At 37.6% G+C, this 15,310-nt stretch overlaps 1 protein-coding gene across 2 annotated transcripts in view; it reads left to right on the forward strand.

The window, feature by feature from the left end:
- The window catches only part of LOC140487907 (mediator of RNA polymerase II transcription subunit 13-like), a 239,854-nt gene that overhangs the window by 190,383 nt on the left and 34,161 nt on the right, over positions 1-15,310 (forward strand). For both annotated transcript variants that reach the window (XM_072587324.1, XM_072587325.1), the window contains exons 12-17: positions 851-953; positions 1,079-1,200; positions 7,101-7,194; positions 7,475-7,695; positions 7,898-8,103; positions 8,515-9,455. In XM_072587324.1, coding sequence (XP_072443425.1) covers positions 851-953; positions 1,079-1,200; positions 7,101-7,194; positions 7,475-7,695; positions 7,898-8,103; positions 8,515-9,455 — 1,687 coding nt within the window. The remainder of the gene's footprint in view (positions 1-850; positions 954-1,078; positions 1,201-7,100; positions 7,195-7,474; positions 7,696-7,897; positions 8,104-8,514; positions 9,456-15,310) is intronic.

Consider the following 15,310-nt stretch of genomic DNA (forward strand, 5'->3'; position numbering starts at 1 on the left):
AAATAAATTTGTTATTTTCTTGAAAGAACATTGGTACTGTTATGTAAATATGTTCAGTGACTGACATCACTGGAACCAAATTGCCAAAAACAAACTTATGAACTAATCAGCCTGGTTTCACTCTGGGATCTGACCTATCCTAAAATTCCATTTGCTGGGTTCATAACACCGATGACGTGAACAGGCCGAGGAATAGCAACAACCTTGGATGCAGCTGCAGCATTTTCAGACTTGAAGTTTAAAACCTATATCTTGATGTCTGGTGAAACTGTAAATTATTTAGTTTGAAGCTATTAATAGTAATATGAAAACATTCCAAGTCAAAATAAACTTTTCTCTAACTATCCAGATTGCTTGTGAAACACATTTAGGATTATTTGACAATCCAGTTTTGTGGAAGATATTTCTTTAAATTATCATCTTTTGAAAATAGACCAGTATATTTTGAGATTGTTACCTAATTATTTCACTTGGACCATGACAATCTGATTCTAAAATTGGTGAAATGCAACAAAAATTGTTTTAGATCGTGGATAATCCAAACAAATTCATTGTAGTTGCACATAGTCTTTTTTAAAAAAGAATTTGATTTGGAGTCCAGATTATAAATATAGATTAATAGGATGGAATAGAACTGATTTTTTTTTTTCCCTGAGCCTGTGTTAATTACATTCCAAAAAAAAGAGTTGGATTGAATGTTTAATCTGAAGGAAGTGTGAGGAGAAAAATATTCTGGAGTCCTAAACCCTGCTTGTCAGATAGAATTTGCAAATTTTTTCTGTCATTGCATAATTGTATAATGTTATAAACAATCTGAAGATATTTCAGGTTATACTGATTTCCTTTTCAGCTCGAAGATGGATTTGGTACGAGGGAAGCTGCATCTAGTCATGCTACACAGTTGCCTGATGGAAAAGATGCCATGTCTATTTTTAACACTGCTCCAAAATCAGGTATCTGACATTCTTGACATTTTGAAGAGCAGCTGCTGTTTTCAAGTGACACTAATGCAATTTTAACAAAATCCTACAAATCATCTAGTTGGTAAAACTATTAGAAAGATTTTTTTTCTCTTTAGAAACACGACAATCTCCAACAGGGCGGATAGTTCCTGCAAGCCTCACACGAGAGACTGACCTAGTGGTATCTTTGAATGACCTGGACAATCTTTTTGACAACTCTGATGATGAGGAAAATGGGGTAAGTGCAATTATATTTGCAGAAGACAACACAAATTAAACAGTGCATCATATTTGAACATCTGTTGCTAATGAGATCTAAATGTCATCAATTTATCTCTGTTGGCTTGATTCAAGAGTTTGGAATGCTGCTTACTCTTAATTTATTGAGCTCCCAAAGATTTAACAATTAAGTGCTACATATGCGTATGAATGAAAACATAAACTAATGCAGCAATCTAAAAAGCTTTGAACACTTTTTTTTGATTTAGTCTCCCAACAAAATATTTTGTAATTTTGTGTTGAGCTTTTAGAACGGAGTTACCCAAAGTAAATTTCTCTCAGGACTAGTTAGTTAAAATTCTTGATTTAGCCTATATTTCTCAATTCAGAGCATATATATAATAGCTAATCAGATTGTTTTCATGACAGAATTTTATTTCTTGCGTGGAACATTCAAATTGTCTTTTTATCTGCACATTTCTAATTTTATGAAGTAATTGAATTGTTTTGAACAGAATTTTGAATAGACTATCAAATCTGATCTCTCTCTATATAGTGGTTATTTGTTTTAATAAAGTTTCATACATCTGAATTAAAACTTGCCAATTTTTATGATGGTTTTGCAACTCTAACTTTTATTTTCTACGATGGAAAGTTCCTCTCTTCCCTTCAGGCTCTTTTGATATTCCAATGAAAAGAATTACTTAAAAATGCACGTGTTGTTCTTGGCATTCAAATAATAGGTCCAACATCTGGTTTCATTGCTCCAGCATGAAACCTCTAAGATAGATTCTCTGAAGCAGTTGTTAACAAATCTCAGTGAAAAAGGAATCCTTATTCGAGCCCCAACCGTTCGTGACTTGTGAGCATCAGGAATCCTTGTCCTTTGATACATATAATTTCCTGCGCTTAAGTGTACCATCTCCTTAATATTATCGATTTTACAGAGCAACATGGTAAACAAGGATTTACAAATGTAGAGTCAATTCCACCTGTTTGTTTTATTCAAAATGAGCACAAAAAGCTCAAAGTCATGTTTGGATGTCTCAATTCACAGATTACAATGCAGATGGCGACCATTTGGCCCATTGTGTGTGCACTGACTCTGATATGGGCATTATTAAGTTTTTTTTGCCATTCGCCTCTTCCCCATAACCTTGTACATTATTTGTATCCAAGAAGTCATCTAATACCCCCTTAACCCTTTGAATGCACCAACTGAATTGCCTCTACCACACTTTATGGCAGTGCATTTCATACTATGACCACTCACTCTGTGAAAAAGTTTATTCTCAATTTACATTTGGTTCTTTTGCAAATCATTTTAAATCTGTGCCCTCTTTTTTTTATATCCTTATTACAAATTGAAACAGTTCCTCCTGATCTACTCTATCCAAATCTCTCATGGCTTTGAAAACCTCTATCAGATCTCCTCTTTGTCGTCATCTGTTCAGGAGAATAATCCCAACTCGTTTAATCTATCTTCATAACTGAAATTTTTCATGCCATGAGCCATTCTTGCAAATCACTCCTACATACACTCCACTGCATTTACATCTTCCTATGCTCTGGTGTCCAGAATTGTAAGTCATCAATGGACACCGCACAACCAGCACCAGCCAGGAGTGTTCCCTCTCAATTGGGAAATACTTCAGTCTGGGACATTCTGCCTTGGACCTTCAGGTGACCATCCTCTAAGGCATTCTTTGGGACAGGCAACAACGCAAAGTGGCCGAGCAGAGGCTGATAGCCAAGTTCGGTACCCATGGGGATGGCCTCAACCGTGACCTTGGGTACATGTCGCACTATAGGTGACCCCACTGCACTCTATGTATCTATATGTGTACAAGCACGCACACACATATGTCCATGTAGGCTCTCTCTCATACACTGTCACATACATACACACTCTCCTAGGCACTCACACCCCCACATGCATGCACACACACTGTGATATATATATATAATGTATAAGTTTGTGGGATAAATATGTACACTCAGAATTACAATTTTGTTTTTGCTCAAAAACTGCATAAATCAATGTAAAATTCTGTAGATCCCACTTTAGAAATAGAATCAGTCTGACCTAACATTGGAACATTGAAACAGACTTTAATTTCACACCTTCAGTGAGCTGAGCTTCTCTGAGCTGAGATAGCTTTTAACAATAGGTGCTATCTTGAGAATGTAATTTTAAAAGAATTGTTGGGATTTACATATGAAGGAACCAAAACTAACATGCTGACTCTAAAAGGTGAAAAACTTGAACTAAATTTGACGTGCAATCACTTTGTTATAAATTCTGTGTTGTATGATTCTACTCCACAACCACCTGATGAAGAAGCAGCACTTTGAAAGATAGTGCCTCCAGATAAACCTGTTGCACTATAACCTGGTGTTGTGTGATTTTTAGAATTGTAAATAGTAGGTTAATAAGCGATCTAACTGGTGATTTGTAAAAGTTCAACGTCTCTCTTTGTCCTTTTGCTCTATGTCCCTATTAATAAAGCTGAAGGTTCTGTATGCTTTACTAATGGCTCTCTCAACCTGGTCTGCCAATTTCAGTGATCTGAGCACATTTACACCCAGGTTCCTCAAAGTCCCACACCCCCATTGGAATTGTACCCCCTGTTTTATATTGTTTGTCCCTCTTCTTTCTATCAAAGTGCATCACCTCACACTTCTCTGCATGCCTTTTTGTTCTACACAGTCTTCCTCTCAGTTTTAAATTCTTCCACTCGCAAATTTTAAAATTGTCATCCACAAATTTTAGCATTGTCCCTTACAAACGAAGATCAAGGCCATTAGTATATATTAGGTGAAGCAACAGTCCCAATACCAGCTACTGGGGTGCTCTGCTGCAAATGTTCCTCTAGCCTGAAAAACGTCTATTCACACTGCACTCTGTTTCCTTTCTTTTAGCTAGTTTTGTAGCTACCTTGCTACTTTCTCTTTTATTTCATTATCTGTAACTTTCATCACAAGCCTGTTTGGCACTGTGTCAGATGCCTTCTGGAAGTTCATATGCTCCTCATCCACAGTGCTGTCATAATTGAGCTTTTCTCTTATTTCTTCAAAAAGCTTCAAGTTAGTTAGACGTCATTTCCACTTCAGACATTCATTCTGACTCATCCCAATCAACCCAACTTTTTTTTCCTATGTCACTGTTAATGCTCTCCTGAATAATTGTTTCTTGAAGCTACAACACCACCAAAGTTAAACTGACTGGTCCATAATTAGTGTGTTTACAACCATTTTTCAACAAGGCTGGAATATTTGCTATTTTAGACCATAAGACATGGGAGCAGAAATTAGGCCATTTGGCTAATTTCTCAGTCTTTCAGCCCTTCACTGTGTCTAAAGAAGACAGAGAGATAATGGCCAGTGCACCTGCAGCCTTCACTCACTCCCTTTACTTGGATGCATCTCATCCAGGTATGGTGTTTTGTACCAACAGTCTGTCCAATGCAATTTCTGTATCAATTTTTTAAACCCTTCCAGTGACAGGGTTTTGTTCTCAGTCACTATGGCCTGGTAGTATTTCCCTCCTTGGTAAAACTAAATCTAAAATATTCATTTAATGCCTCAGCCTGCCTGCTGCCTGCATGTGTAAAATCCCTTTCTGGTCTCTTATCAGCCCCATTCCTCTTGGTTTCCTTACCAGTTATATGCTCTAAACCTTGAGGCAATCCTTAATGTTGGCTGCCAGACTTTTCACATAATTCCTCTTTGTTTATCTCGTTTGCCTTCTCACTTCCCGTTTCAACCTTCTATATTCTTCTTGGCTGTCAATTATATTTTCTACCAGACACCTATCATAAGCACTTCTTTATCTTAATTTCTGTTTCCTTTGTCAGCCTGGGAGCTCTGGATTTATATTTCCTGCCTTTGACTTGAGGCAGTATACCCTAACTGTACCCAAACTATCTCCTTTTCAAAGGTAGTCCATTGCAGTGCAACAGTTTTTCCATCAGTGTCTCATTCTAGTTATTTCTGCCTTGCTCAGACCGCGAGTGACCCTTCTTAAGAACTCACTTGTCCCTTAACGTTAAGTGATTTCTCTTCACAGATGCTACCAGACCTGCTGAGCTTTTCCAGCAACTTCTGTTTTTGTTTCTGATTTACAGCATCCACAGTTATTTCAGTTTTTCTTATCCCACTGAAGTCAGCGATCTGCTGATTTGTTTTTCTTATTCTGATTGATGTGTATCATTCTCCACCATTATCCTGGTCTTGTTATCACAATTGCTGTCTTCAAACTATTCCCCCACTGACATTTGATCCACTAGGTCCACCTCATTTTCCAAGAACCAGGTCAAACAGTACATTATTCTTTTTTGAACTGGGCACAACGTGCTGTAGGAAACTTCCTTGCACACAATCCAGGAACATTTAAAGCCCTTGCTTAAAAAAAAACTAACAAAACAACCCACAAGGTGCTTAATTCCTTCTTTGTACAGTTGCCATCATCTCCAGAACAAATCCAAGTGTCCCAGGAATCTGAAGAGTCCTCTCCTGGCCATGCATTCTCCTATTTCTAGCTTCATTTGACCACTTGGCACTGTGCATGATCCAAAGATTATTGCTTTGAAGTCCTGCTTGCTAACTTTTATACCCACTCCCTAAATTCTGATTGTGGGGCTACATGTCTTTCCCTGTGCACGTCATTATTACTAACCAATACCTCTGGCTGTTCACCCTCTCCAGAAGAATTCTACCAGCTGCTCTGTGACATACTTAATACTGGCACAAGGGAAGCAATGTCACATTCATGGCAACAGAAATACCTGTCTGTCCACTTAACAGTTGAATCCTCTATCGCTGTTACTCTTCCTTTCTACTTCCTTCCCCGCTGTACAGCTGAGTTGCTTGTGATGCCACAAACTTGAATCTGACTTTGATTCCTAAAAGGGATTAATTTCCAAAACGGAAAACTGATTTGCGAGCAGGATCCCTGGGGATTCCTGCACTACCTGGCCTATTTCTCTGGGACTGCCTGAAGATCATCCATTTCCTTCCTCTGGACTCATAAGTTGCAGTGTGACCACCTTTCCACTTAACTCTGAAACCCAGAGCTCAGATTTCCACAACTGAAAATGCTTCCTGCAATCTGGTCATCTAAGACATTGATATTTTTCTGGAATACATAGCAGTTAATGAGAACTTATTGTTTAAAAACCAAAACCAGAAAGTTTTAGTAGTGATGGCAATCCTGACATATAAAGACAACATTTCCCCCCTCCTACCAGAAGAATGTTCATCCTAGTTTTAAGTTGCAACTAGTTTCAGATGTTTCATTCTTTTACAGGATATGTTCTATGTTGCTAGTCAACATAGGAATGTCAGCTTCATTCGACTTCTAACCATCGCAACTTTGTTCTCATCATAATGTTGTATTGCTCTCTGCATACTGCTGTTAAAAACCACAAATTCTCAAATATGCCTTCAGAATGATCAGTCACTTGAAACTTAATAAAACTGCATCACACTTGGATAACTCCAGTTCTGCTGAGCATATGTAGGAGTATGTAGTTTTGCAATTATTTCCATAGCTTGCTTTCTTGAATTATTGGACGTTGAGAATTAAATTTCTACAGAGTTTTCAGTTTTAATTTTGATAGAGAAAGGAATTAAGTACACGTTTAATATTTGTACTTCTAGTATATTTTACTGCAACTAAAAATAAGTCAGTTAAGCCATGATGTAAAACTATTACAGTGTACGTACATGCTTGTGAGAATGTACGTGAAGGTATAGTGAAAAATGTATTCATGTTTTTCAATTATCACACTACAAACTTTCCTCTTGATCCATAATTCTTAGTCTCATTCAAGCTAAGCCTAAAACATTACTAAGATATATTTGCAGAAATAAAACAACCCAGAAAGTTTATTAAAAGAAGACAACTATTTATTGCAGACATCTTCCCCAACACGCTCTAAGCAAGCAAATGCAGGATCAGAAGACAAAGCTGTTGGAAAAGATGTGAAGACAACTGGGCCTTATCCTCCAAGTAAGTGTTTACGGTAGTGCTACTGTTTTCCAGGATGTCATAGGGCTTAGTACTTAAAATATTCAAAAGAAGTAATTTTTAAAAGAGAATTTGAAAATGAAATCCTGCCATTTATAAACATCGCTTTGGGGTGATTTTGACATTGAGTTTGACAAAAATAAACTGATGTTGAAACTGAATTTTTGAGTAGTTCCAGAGCATGATTCGAAATGAGCAAATATAAATTTGGATTTGTTTGCAAACAGTGAACGAGAATTTGATAAAGCTTAATTTCTTCCAGCTGTCGCAGATCTGCAAAGAATGTTTCCAACCCCTCCATCTTTGGAACAGCATCCAGCATTTTCTCCAGTAATGAATTACAAAGATGGTGTTAATTCTGAGATGCCTGCAGGGATGAGTAGCATGGAGAATCCAGTTGGTACTATGATCGCAACTCAATTCACAGAATTCAAAATGCAAGTGGAAGATCGACTGGGCAGTCCTAAGCCTGAAGAAATAACAGTTAGTAAATGAAAACAAATGTTCATATTAAGGCAGTTTGGAAAGTTACTGTCAGAGTTGTGTATTCTTTTAATATTTTTAAAGGGCTTTGTTAATATTTTAATAATGTTTTAACATATCCTGAAGTTTTATTATACTTTTGTTTGACTGCATGATGTCTGTTTCAAAGGTAATTTTTTAAAAATGATTTTTTTTAATATAGGATTTTTCTTACGTGCACAAGCCCCCAAAAGCTAAGGCTTTTGTTGGGTCTTCAATGTTTGCACCACTAAAGGCCGTGCCCAGTCAATGCCTTGCTCCACTGAAAATACCAGATGCCTGCATATACCGACCATCATGGGCTATTCCTCCAAAAATCGAACAATTGCCTGTACCACCACCTGCTTCATTAAATCGGGATGGATATGTGTAAGTGCTGGAAAGCCTTTGTTGCAAGTTACGTGCATGGAACTGAAAAGGAACTATCAAAGTTGAGCTTAGTTAGTATCTAAACCCAACTGTGTTTCAAACTAATGACAAGAGTAAAATTAGTTAAATGGATTAATATTTGAACATTATTGTTGGAATTGTTGGCAAATTTTCTGTAGTTAAGTGACATTCTGTAAGTTAGACAAGCAATGACTGGTTGTAACAATGGAGTTTCCTTGAATGTTACAAGTAAGGTGGTAAATGCAACATTTTAAGTAATGTTTATTTTGATATTTTGACAGTGTCAATGCATTTATATTTGGTTGTTTCCTGCAAAGCATACTAATAGCTACAGCAGTTTATACTCGAGCACAAATTAATATTTTTCTAAAACTGCCCTTGTTCTTACAGCAATGTGCCTAGTGTTGGGAGTCTGACAGAAGATTATATTCAGATGAGCACTCCTCAAATGAGCACACCTTTGGCAGTAAGTTCTACTGCACCTGCTAGCAACAGTGGTGCTGGTGTGTTGCCATCTCCTGCAACCCCTCGCTTCTCTGTCCCAACACCTCGTACACCAAGGACACCACGAACTCCACGGGGTGGGGGCACTGCCAGTGGACAAGGATCAGTGAAGTATGATAGTGCTGATATGTGTTCCCCTGCTTCAACACCTTCAACCACACGACCATTGAACTCCGTGGAGCCAGCAACCATACAGTCAATTCCCCAGGCGCACAGCTTGTACGTTACGCTAATCCTTTCAGATTCGGTGATGAATTTCTTCAAAGATCGCAACTTCGATAGCTGCTGTATCTGTGTTTGTAATATGAATATCAAAGGGGCGGATGTTGGTTTATACATCCCAGATCCAACCAATGAAGCCCAGTTTGGATGCACCTGTGGATTTAGTGCTGTCGTAAACCGCAGACTTGGATATAATGCAGGTCTCTTTCTCGAGGATGAATTTGATATTTTTGGGAGGACATCAGAGATTGGTCAAGCTGCAGAAAGACGATTGATATTGTGTCGGAATTCTGTTGTTCCTCAAGGATTTGATGGGTCGAAGAGGCTACAAGACCTAACAGCGAACTTAATTTTTCTTGTACAGGATCAGTGTACAGGACCTTTCACTTCTCTAAGTTCTCTGGACTATATTTCCTTAGATAGATCAGCACTTCAATCAGCAAATTGGAACTATGACAAGCTGAGAGCAGATAGTAGCGATTCTTGCACAGAGTGTTTCAATGCCCTGGAGCAGGGTCGACAATATGTGGATAATCCATCTGGTGGAAGAATAGATGAAGCACTAATTAGAAGCAGGAGTTTACACCCATGGCCCAATAGTAATGGTAAGTTTTCTGTAGCATTTAAATGTAAATTAAGTGAGATTACATAAATTGGTCAGGAAGTGTAATTAACTCTGTATCAGCTGAGATTGTGGGCGGCACGGTGGCACAGTGGTTAGCACTGTTGCCTCACAGCGCCAGAGATCCGGGTTCAATTCCCGCCTCAGGCGACTAACTGTGTGGAGTTTGCACGTTCTCCCCGTGTCTGCGTGGGTTTCCTCCGGGTGCTCCGGTTTCCTCCCACAGTCCAAAGATGTGCAGGTCAGGTGAATTGGCCATGCTAAATTGCCCGTAGTGTTAGGTAAGGGGTAAGTGTAGGGGTATGGGTGGGTTGCGCTTCGGCGGGGCGGTGTGGACTTGTTGGGCCGAAGGGCCTGTTTCCACACTGTAAGTAATCTAATCTAATCTAATTAAAATAAATGCCATTTTTAAATTTCCTGTGAATTTTGACAAAAATGTCTTCCATAGGACTTTTAATCATTGTAACAAAATGTTTTTTAATATGTTGAGCAAGAAAGGCTTTAAAAAGGCAATGCATTAGCATGGATAGAAGATTGGTTAACCAGCAGGAAGCAAAGTATGGGAATAAATGAGTGCTATTCTGGTTGGAGATCAGTGACTAGTGGTGTGCCTCAGGGATCAGTGTTGGGACTGTAGTTATTCACAATTTGCATATTTGATTTGAAGTTGGGGACCACATGTAGTGCGTCAAAGTTTGCGGATGACACTAAGATAAGTGGTACAGCAAAGTGTGTAGAAGACTGTGAAACTTTGTTCTCCATCTACCAGACCTTTGCCACTCAAACTTATCCCTTTGCAATGTTAATGAATGGGAAGTCCTCTATTTTGGTAGGAATAACAGTAAAAAGGGCTATTACTTGAATGGTAAGAAATTACAGCACGCTGTTGCTGGGTGTCCTTGTGCATGAATCATAGAAGGTTGATCTGCAAGTTCAACAGGTAATTAAGAAGGTAAATGGAATTTTGTCCTTCATTGCTAAAGGGATTGAGTTTAAAAGCAGGGAAGTTATTTTGCAGCTGTATAGGGTGCTGGTAAGGCATTGGAATTTAGAAGAATGAGGGGGCATCTCATAAAAACATATTAAATTATGAAGGGAATAAATAAGGTAGAAGTAGACAGGATATATCCATTGGCGGGTGAAACTAGGACAAGAGGGCACAGTCTCAAAAATAAGGGGAGCAGATCTAGGACTGAGTTGAGAAAAAACTTCACCCAGAGGGTTATGAATCTGTGGAATTCCATGTCTACTGAAGTGGTTGAGGCTTCTTCAGTAAATGTTTTCAAAGCTAAGATAGATAATGTTTTGAACAGTGAAGGGATATGGGTTACAGCGAAAGGGCAGGTAAGTGTAGCTGAGGCCTCAAAAAGATCAGCCATGATCTTGTTGAATTGTGCAGCAGGCTTGAAGGGTCAGATGGCCGCCTCCTGCTCCTAGTTCTTATGGTCAACATTTTCCTGGAATCATCAATCTGTACTATCCCTTACTCAGGAAAATTTCATAAACATAATTTATGTTGAAATCAGACATTGCCATTATTTCTAAACAAATATATGAGGATGGGAGTCTATAATACAGGATATCTAAAAATTCTATAGTTTTCATGTTGCTAACAGGAAATTCATTGATATTTTATGCATGTATTGGGAGTTATGTCTCAATGGAGAAGCTTAGTTCTGAACTTTAGTTGGATTTTGTTTGTAAAGAGAGGTCTTGTTTGATAGAATTGTTGGGTTTGAGTATTGTTCTGGACTGGGTTATTAAGGAAATTTTTGATGTCTCTGTTTTCTTGCCATGTTAATCTGTATGTTTTATCTTAAGATTTATACGAACTAATTTTTGGGAAGCTGTGAAGAGAAGGTTGAATTTGATTTCTTAAGCGTTTCAAGATCAGGGCAGGGTAGTACTTTGTTTATGGAAGTGAAAAAATAACAACTGACCTGCCATTTAGCTGCTTCAATTATGAATGTACTATCCTTCATAATTGGAGAAGCATCTTGCAGCTAAGACTATTATATTCAACTGTATAGTTTGCGAGGGTTAGAGAATTGGAAAGAGCTTTGCATTGAAACATTTGTCTTTGTGATTTTTGAACCTGGTGGGATCATGAGGATATCATTGGCCTGTTTTGACTAAAATTAGAATATTGGCTTGAGAGTATAATTGGCAAGAACATAATTTCTGCAATTCAGATGACAAAATAAATTTTAAAAATTTGAGACAGGCTTGTATAGTAAAGTGAATTGACACTTACCTGGTCTCTTTAACTTTGGAATATAACTAAAATAGATTGCTGAAAGCCACTTTACAACGATTGGGATTCAAGTGCAATGGAAAATAAGGTAGAATTCAATTAAATGAACTCTTCCTCAGACCTAGTACTGACTATTGTGTTCAAATCGCAACACATCCCTCAGGAAGGAATTATTAATTTCATCAAAGGTATAGCAGATTTCCTATAATGAGACCACACTTTAAAGTATTTAGTTTGAGGACAGGGTATATGCATTTAACTTGGGTACATGGGATCAATGTTATGTAATTGAGGTGTTTTGAAAAAAACATAGACCTGGATTTTGTGGGTAATATTTGAAGAAAGCAACCTGCAAAGATCTTGAGAGCTCGGAGCCCTGGATTTTGTAACATTAAATTCACCAAGAATGTATCCAGCAGAAAAGATGTCATCGAAACAGCTCAGCAGCTAGTGACTTTGGAAATGTTCTCAGACAACAAGTTGAGGCACTGATCAGCCATGATCTAATTCATTCAGAAATAAGTTCAGAACTGAATAATACTTTTTTAATGACCAGCTGTAAGCATCTGTGGTGAAGGATATGAAAATTGCAGCATAGAAATATTCCAATCCCATAAAGTGATTATCTGTGAGCAGGCAAAATTAGCCGGCCTATTCCTATGTCCCATCATCCTCCTCACTTTTACTCATCTGTCAAATTTTATCCTGAACTATTCAACCACAAACCATGGAAAATAATTGCTCTTTGTGAAATCATAATTACATAAAGCTTATTCTCGTAATTTCAAAAACTGTTGAGTCTCTGGTCCTTAGCGACTGCACCGACAGCCATTAGAAACATCTGTTTCTACACACTTCATCTGAACTGTTTGAAGTTTTAAGCAATTCTTATATTAACCTGTAAATTCTAACATTTTAAAAGAACAGCTCCAATGTTTTAAAACAAGTTAGTTAATATTTGCAATTTGCAATTTCTCATACCAGACAGCATTCTTCTAATAAATTTGTGTTGCTGCTGCTTCAGAGCTATAATATTCTCCCTATAGCACTTTGATGTTGTCATAAAGAATGGTTTCAACAGCGACTGTAACAATTTGGCCCTTCATGCTCATGTCCGCTTTTTGCAAGAGCAACTTAGCTAGCCCCACTCCCCTTTCCCTGTAGCCCTGCAATTGTACTTGACTGTAATCTTTAATTGGTGTCCTATATTTCCATTGCCAAAAAAGAAGAATCATTTTATACCTTTTATGATTTTAAATATCCTTGTCAAATTCCCTCTCCAGCATCTTTGAGGGGAACAACTCTCCTTTTTCCAGTCAATCTATGTTACTTAAATGCCTCTACTCTGGAGCCATTTACAAATCTCTTTAAAACCTACTCTAAAACCTTCATATCCTGCTGAAAGTGTAGAGCTTAGAATTGGGCATGCTACTCCACTTGAGCCCAAACCATCATTTTTAAAGGTTCACCATTAAATATTTACTACTTTTTAAAAAATTACATACCTCTGTTTTGTTATGATTTCTGTAGAAATTGATGACTTTTTAAAGACTTAAATCCCAGGGACTATCAAAAGGATCACATGACTAGATGCCCAGTTTTAAGACTTGCAATAATGAGCTAAAAGCAGCATTGATTAATGTTAGGAACACAGGAATAAACTGAATTTACCAAAAATTGAAATCTAGCAGTTGAGTATGAGCTCTAAACAGTCCCTAATTGCAGCAAGTCAAGTAACTTATGAAAAACATCCAACAAACTGTTAATAAGACAAGAGAGAACTTATTGTCCTTAATTGCTGGAAAACCTGGGTTGGAAGGAACTGTAGGCCACTGTACTGTTTGCCTAGCAACACTAGCCTGTCACAACCACCTGATGAAGGAGCAGTGCTCCGAAAGCTAGTGCTTCCAAATAAACCTATTAGACTACAACCTGGCGTTGTGATTTTTAACTTTGTACACCCCAGTCCAACACCAGGCACTTCCAAATTATCTCTCTAGCCTTTGTTTCTGTTTCAAAGTCCAGGGAATTGGAAGGAACAAATCTTCCAAAACCTGCTGTTGCAGGCAAGTACTCTCTCTGTTGAAATTCTCTCTTGGGTGAAGTATTTAGGAACCTGTTCAAGTTTCCATATCACAATATCTTGACTACATTGCTAACCCTGAAATACTGAGCTCTCAGCTTTCTAAAGACTTGGGACAAGCTCAATTTCTCTCATAACCAAATTTGATCTATCAATTTATGCTTGTCAGCGATTTGAAAAAGTCAGCAAGAAAACTGGTAGGTTGTGTTTGGCGAGTTATATCTTTTATTTTTCAGACTGTTGGTCACTGCGATGTTTTATCTTTTTGCTCTTTATAAATAATACCTCTGTCAAGTTGTGTGTGTTTATTTGAGATTAAAGTGGGATGTTTTAATTCTGGATTAAATTGTAGTTGTGGGCCAGTTTTACAACTTGATTTGAGAAATGAATTTGCTTTACAGCAGTTTATTTTTGAGGTCATTAAAGAAACCTAGTAGAAGTGTTTTCTATTCTGGATAGCAGTACAATAGTGAAGCACTTGGCCATTTTGTTGATTTGAATCTAAACAGTAATACTATTGATGCAAAGGGTAGAATTCAATTACCAGCACTTTTCTCATGTCTCAGTCATGACACTAAACATAGTTTTGTAGGCAACTTATACTCCCAATTGCAGGGCTAATGATTTCCCCATTCCAACTTGGAAAGCAATCGAAGGGAAATCATGTTTGAATAATTTATTGGTGCTTTTGAGGAAGTATCGAGATAGAGGGGAACCAAGGGCTATACTGTATTTGGATTTCCAGAAGGTATTTGTCGAGGTGTGACATCAAAGGTTATTAGACAAAATATAAGCTTATGGTGTAGGGGCAACTTATTAGCAAACAATTCTATCTATGCTAATCAGCAACAGAGTGGCATAAACGGTTTTTCACATTGGCTGGATACTAAGGAGAATCGGTGTTGGGATCTCTATGGTTTACAATCTGTATAAATGGCTTGGATGAACCAGACACCAAATGTGATACAAAGATAGGAAACTGAGTTGTCTCAAAATCTTAATTCTACCAGGGCTGTTGATAGGTATAATGAGTGGCAAACGTTTAGCAGATCAAGAACCGTATGGCAAAATATGAATCTATGAACTTTGGCGAGAAGAGACAGCAGTATGTTATTGCTGCTGTGATAAAACTTGATGTGGAGAAATTTTGGGTGTACTGGTGCACGAATTACCAAGTCAACATGCATGTACAGTAAGTAATGATTAGGAAGACAAATGGAAAATTATTTATAATCAGAATAGAATAGAAGGTTAAGAATATTTTGCTGTAGTTGTGCAGAATGTTGGTGAGGTTGCATCTGGAATGCTGTATATAGTTTTAGCTTTGTGTAAGAAATGATATAAATCCATTAGGAACAGTTCCAAGAAGTTTCTTCTTGGAACTTGACTGATGCTGGATGGAGGGATTATTTTATGTGAAAAGGTTAGTCAGTTCATTCTCCAATTGATACAATGGACAATGTTCTTATTTAAACATGTAAGGTCTTGGAGGAGCTTGACA

The sequence above is a fragment of the Chiloscyllium punctatum genome, chromosome 17 (genome assembly GCF_047496795.1).
Source record: "Chiloscyllium punctatum isolate Juve2018m chromosome 17, sChiPun1.3, whole genome shotgun sequence".
In the NCBI taxonomy this organism is placed as follows: Eukaryota; Metazoa; Chordata; class Chondrichthyes; order Orectolobiformes; family Hemiscylliidae; genus Chiloscyllium; species Chiloscyllium punctatum.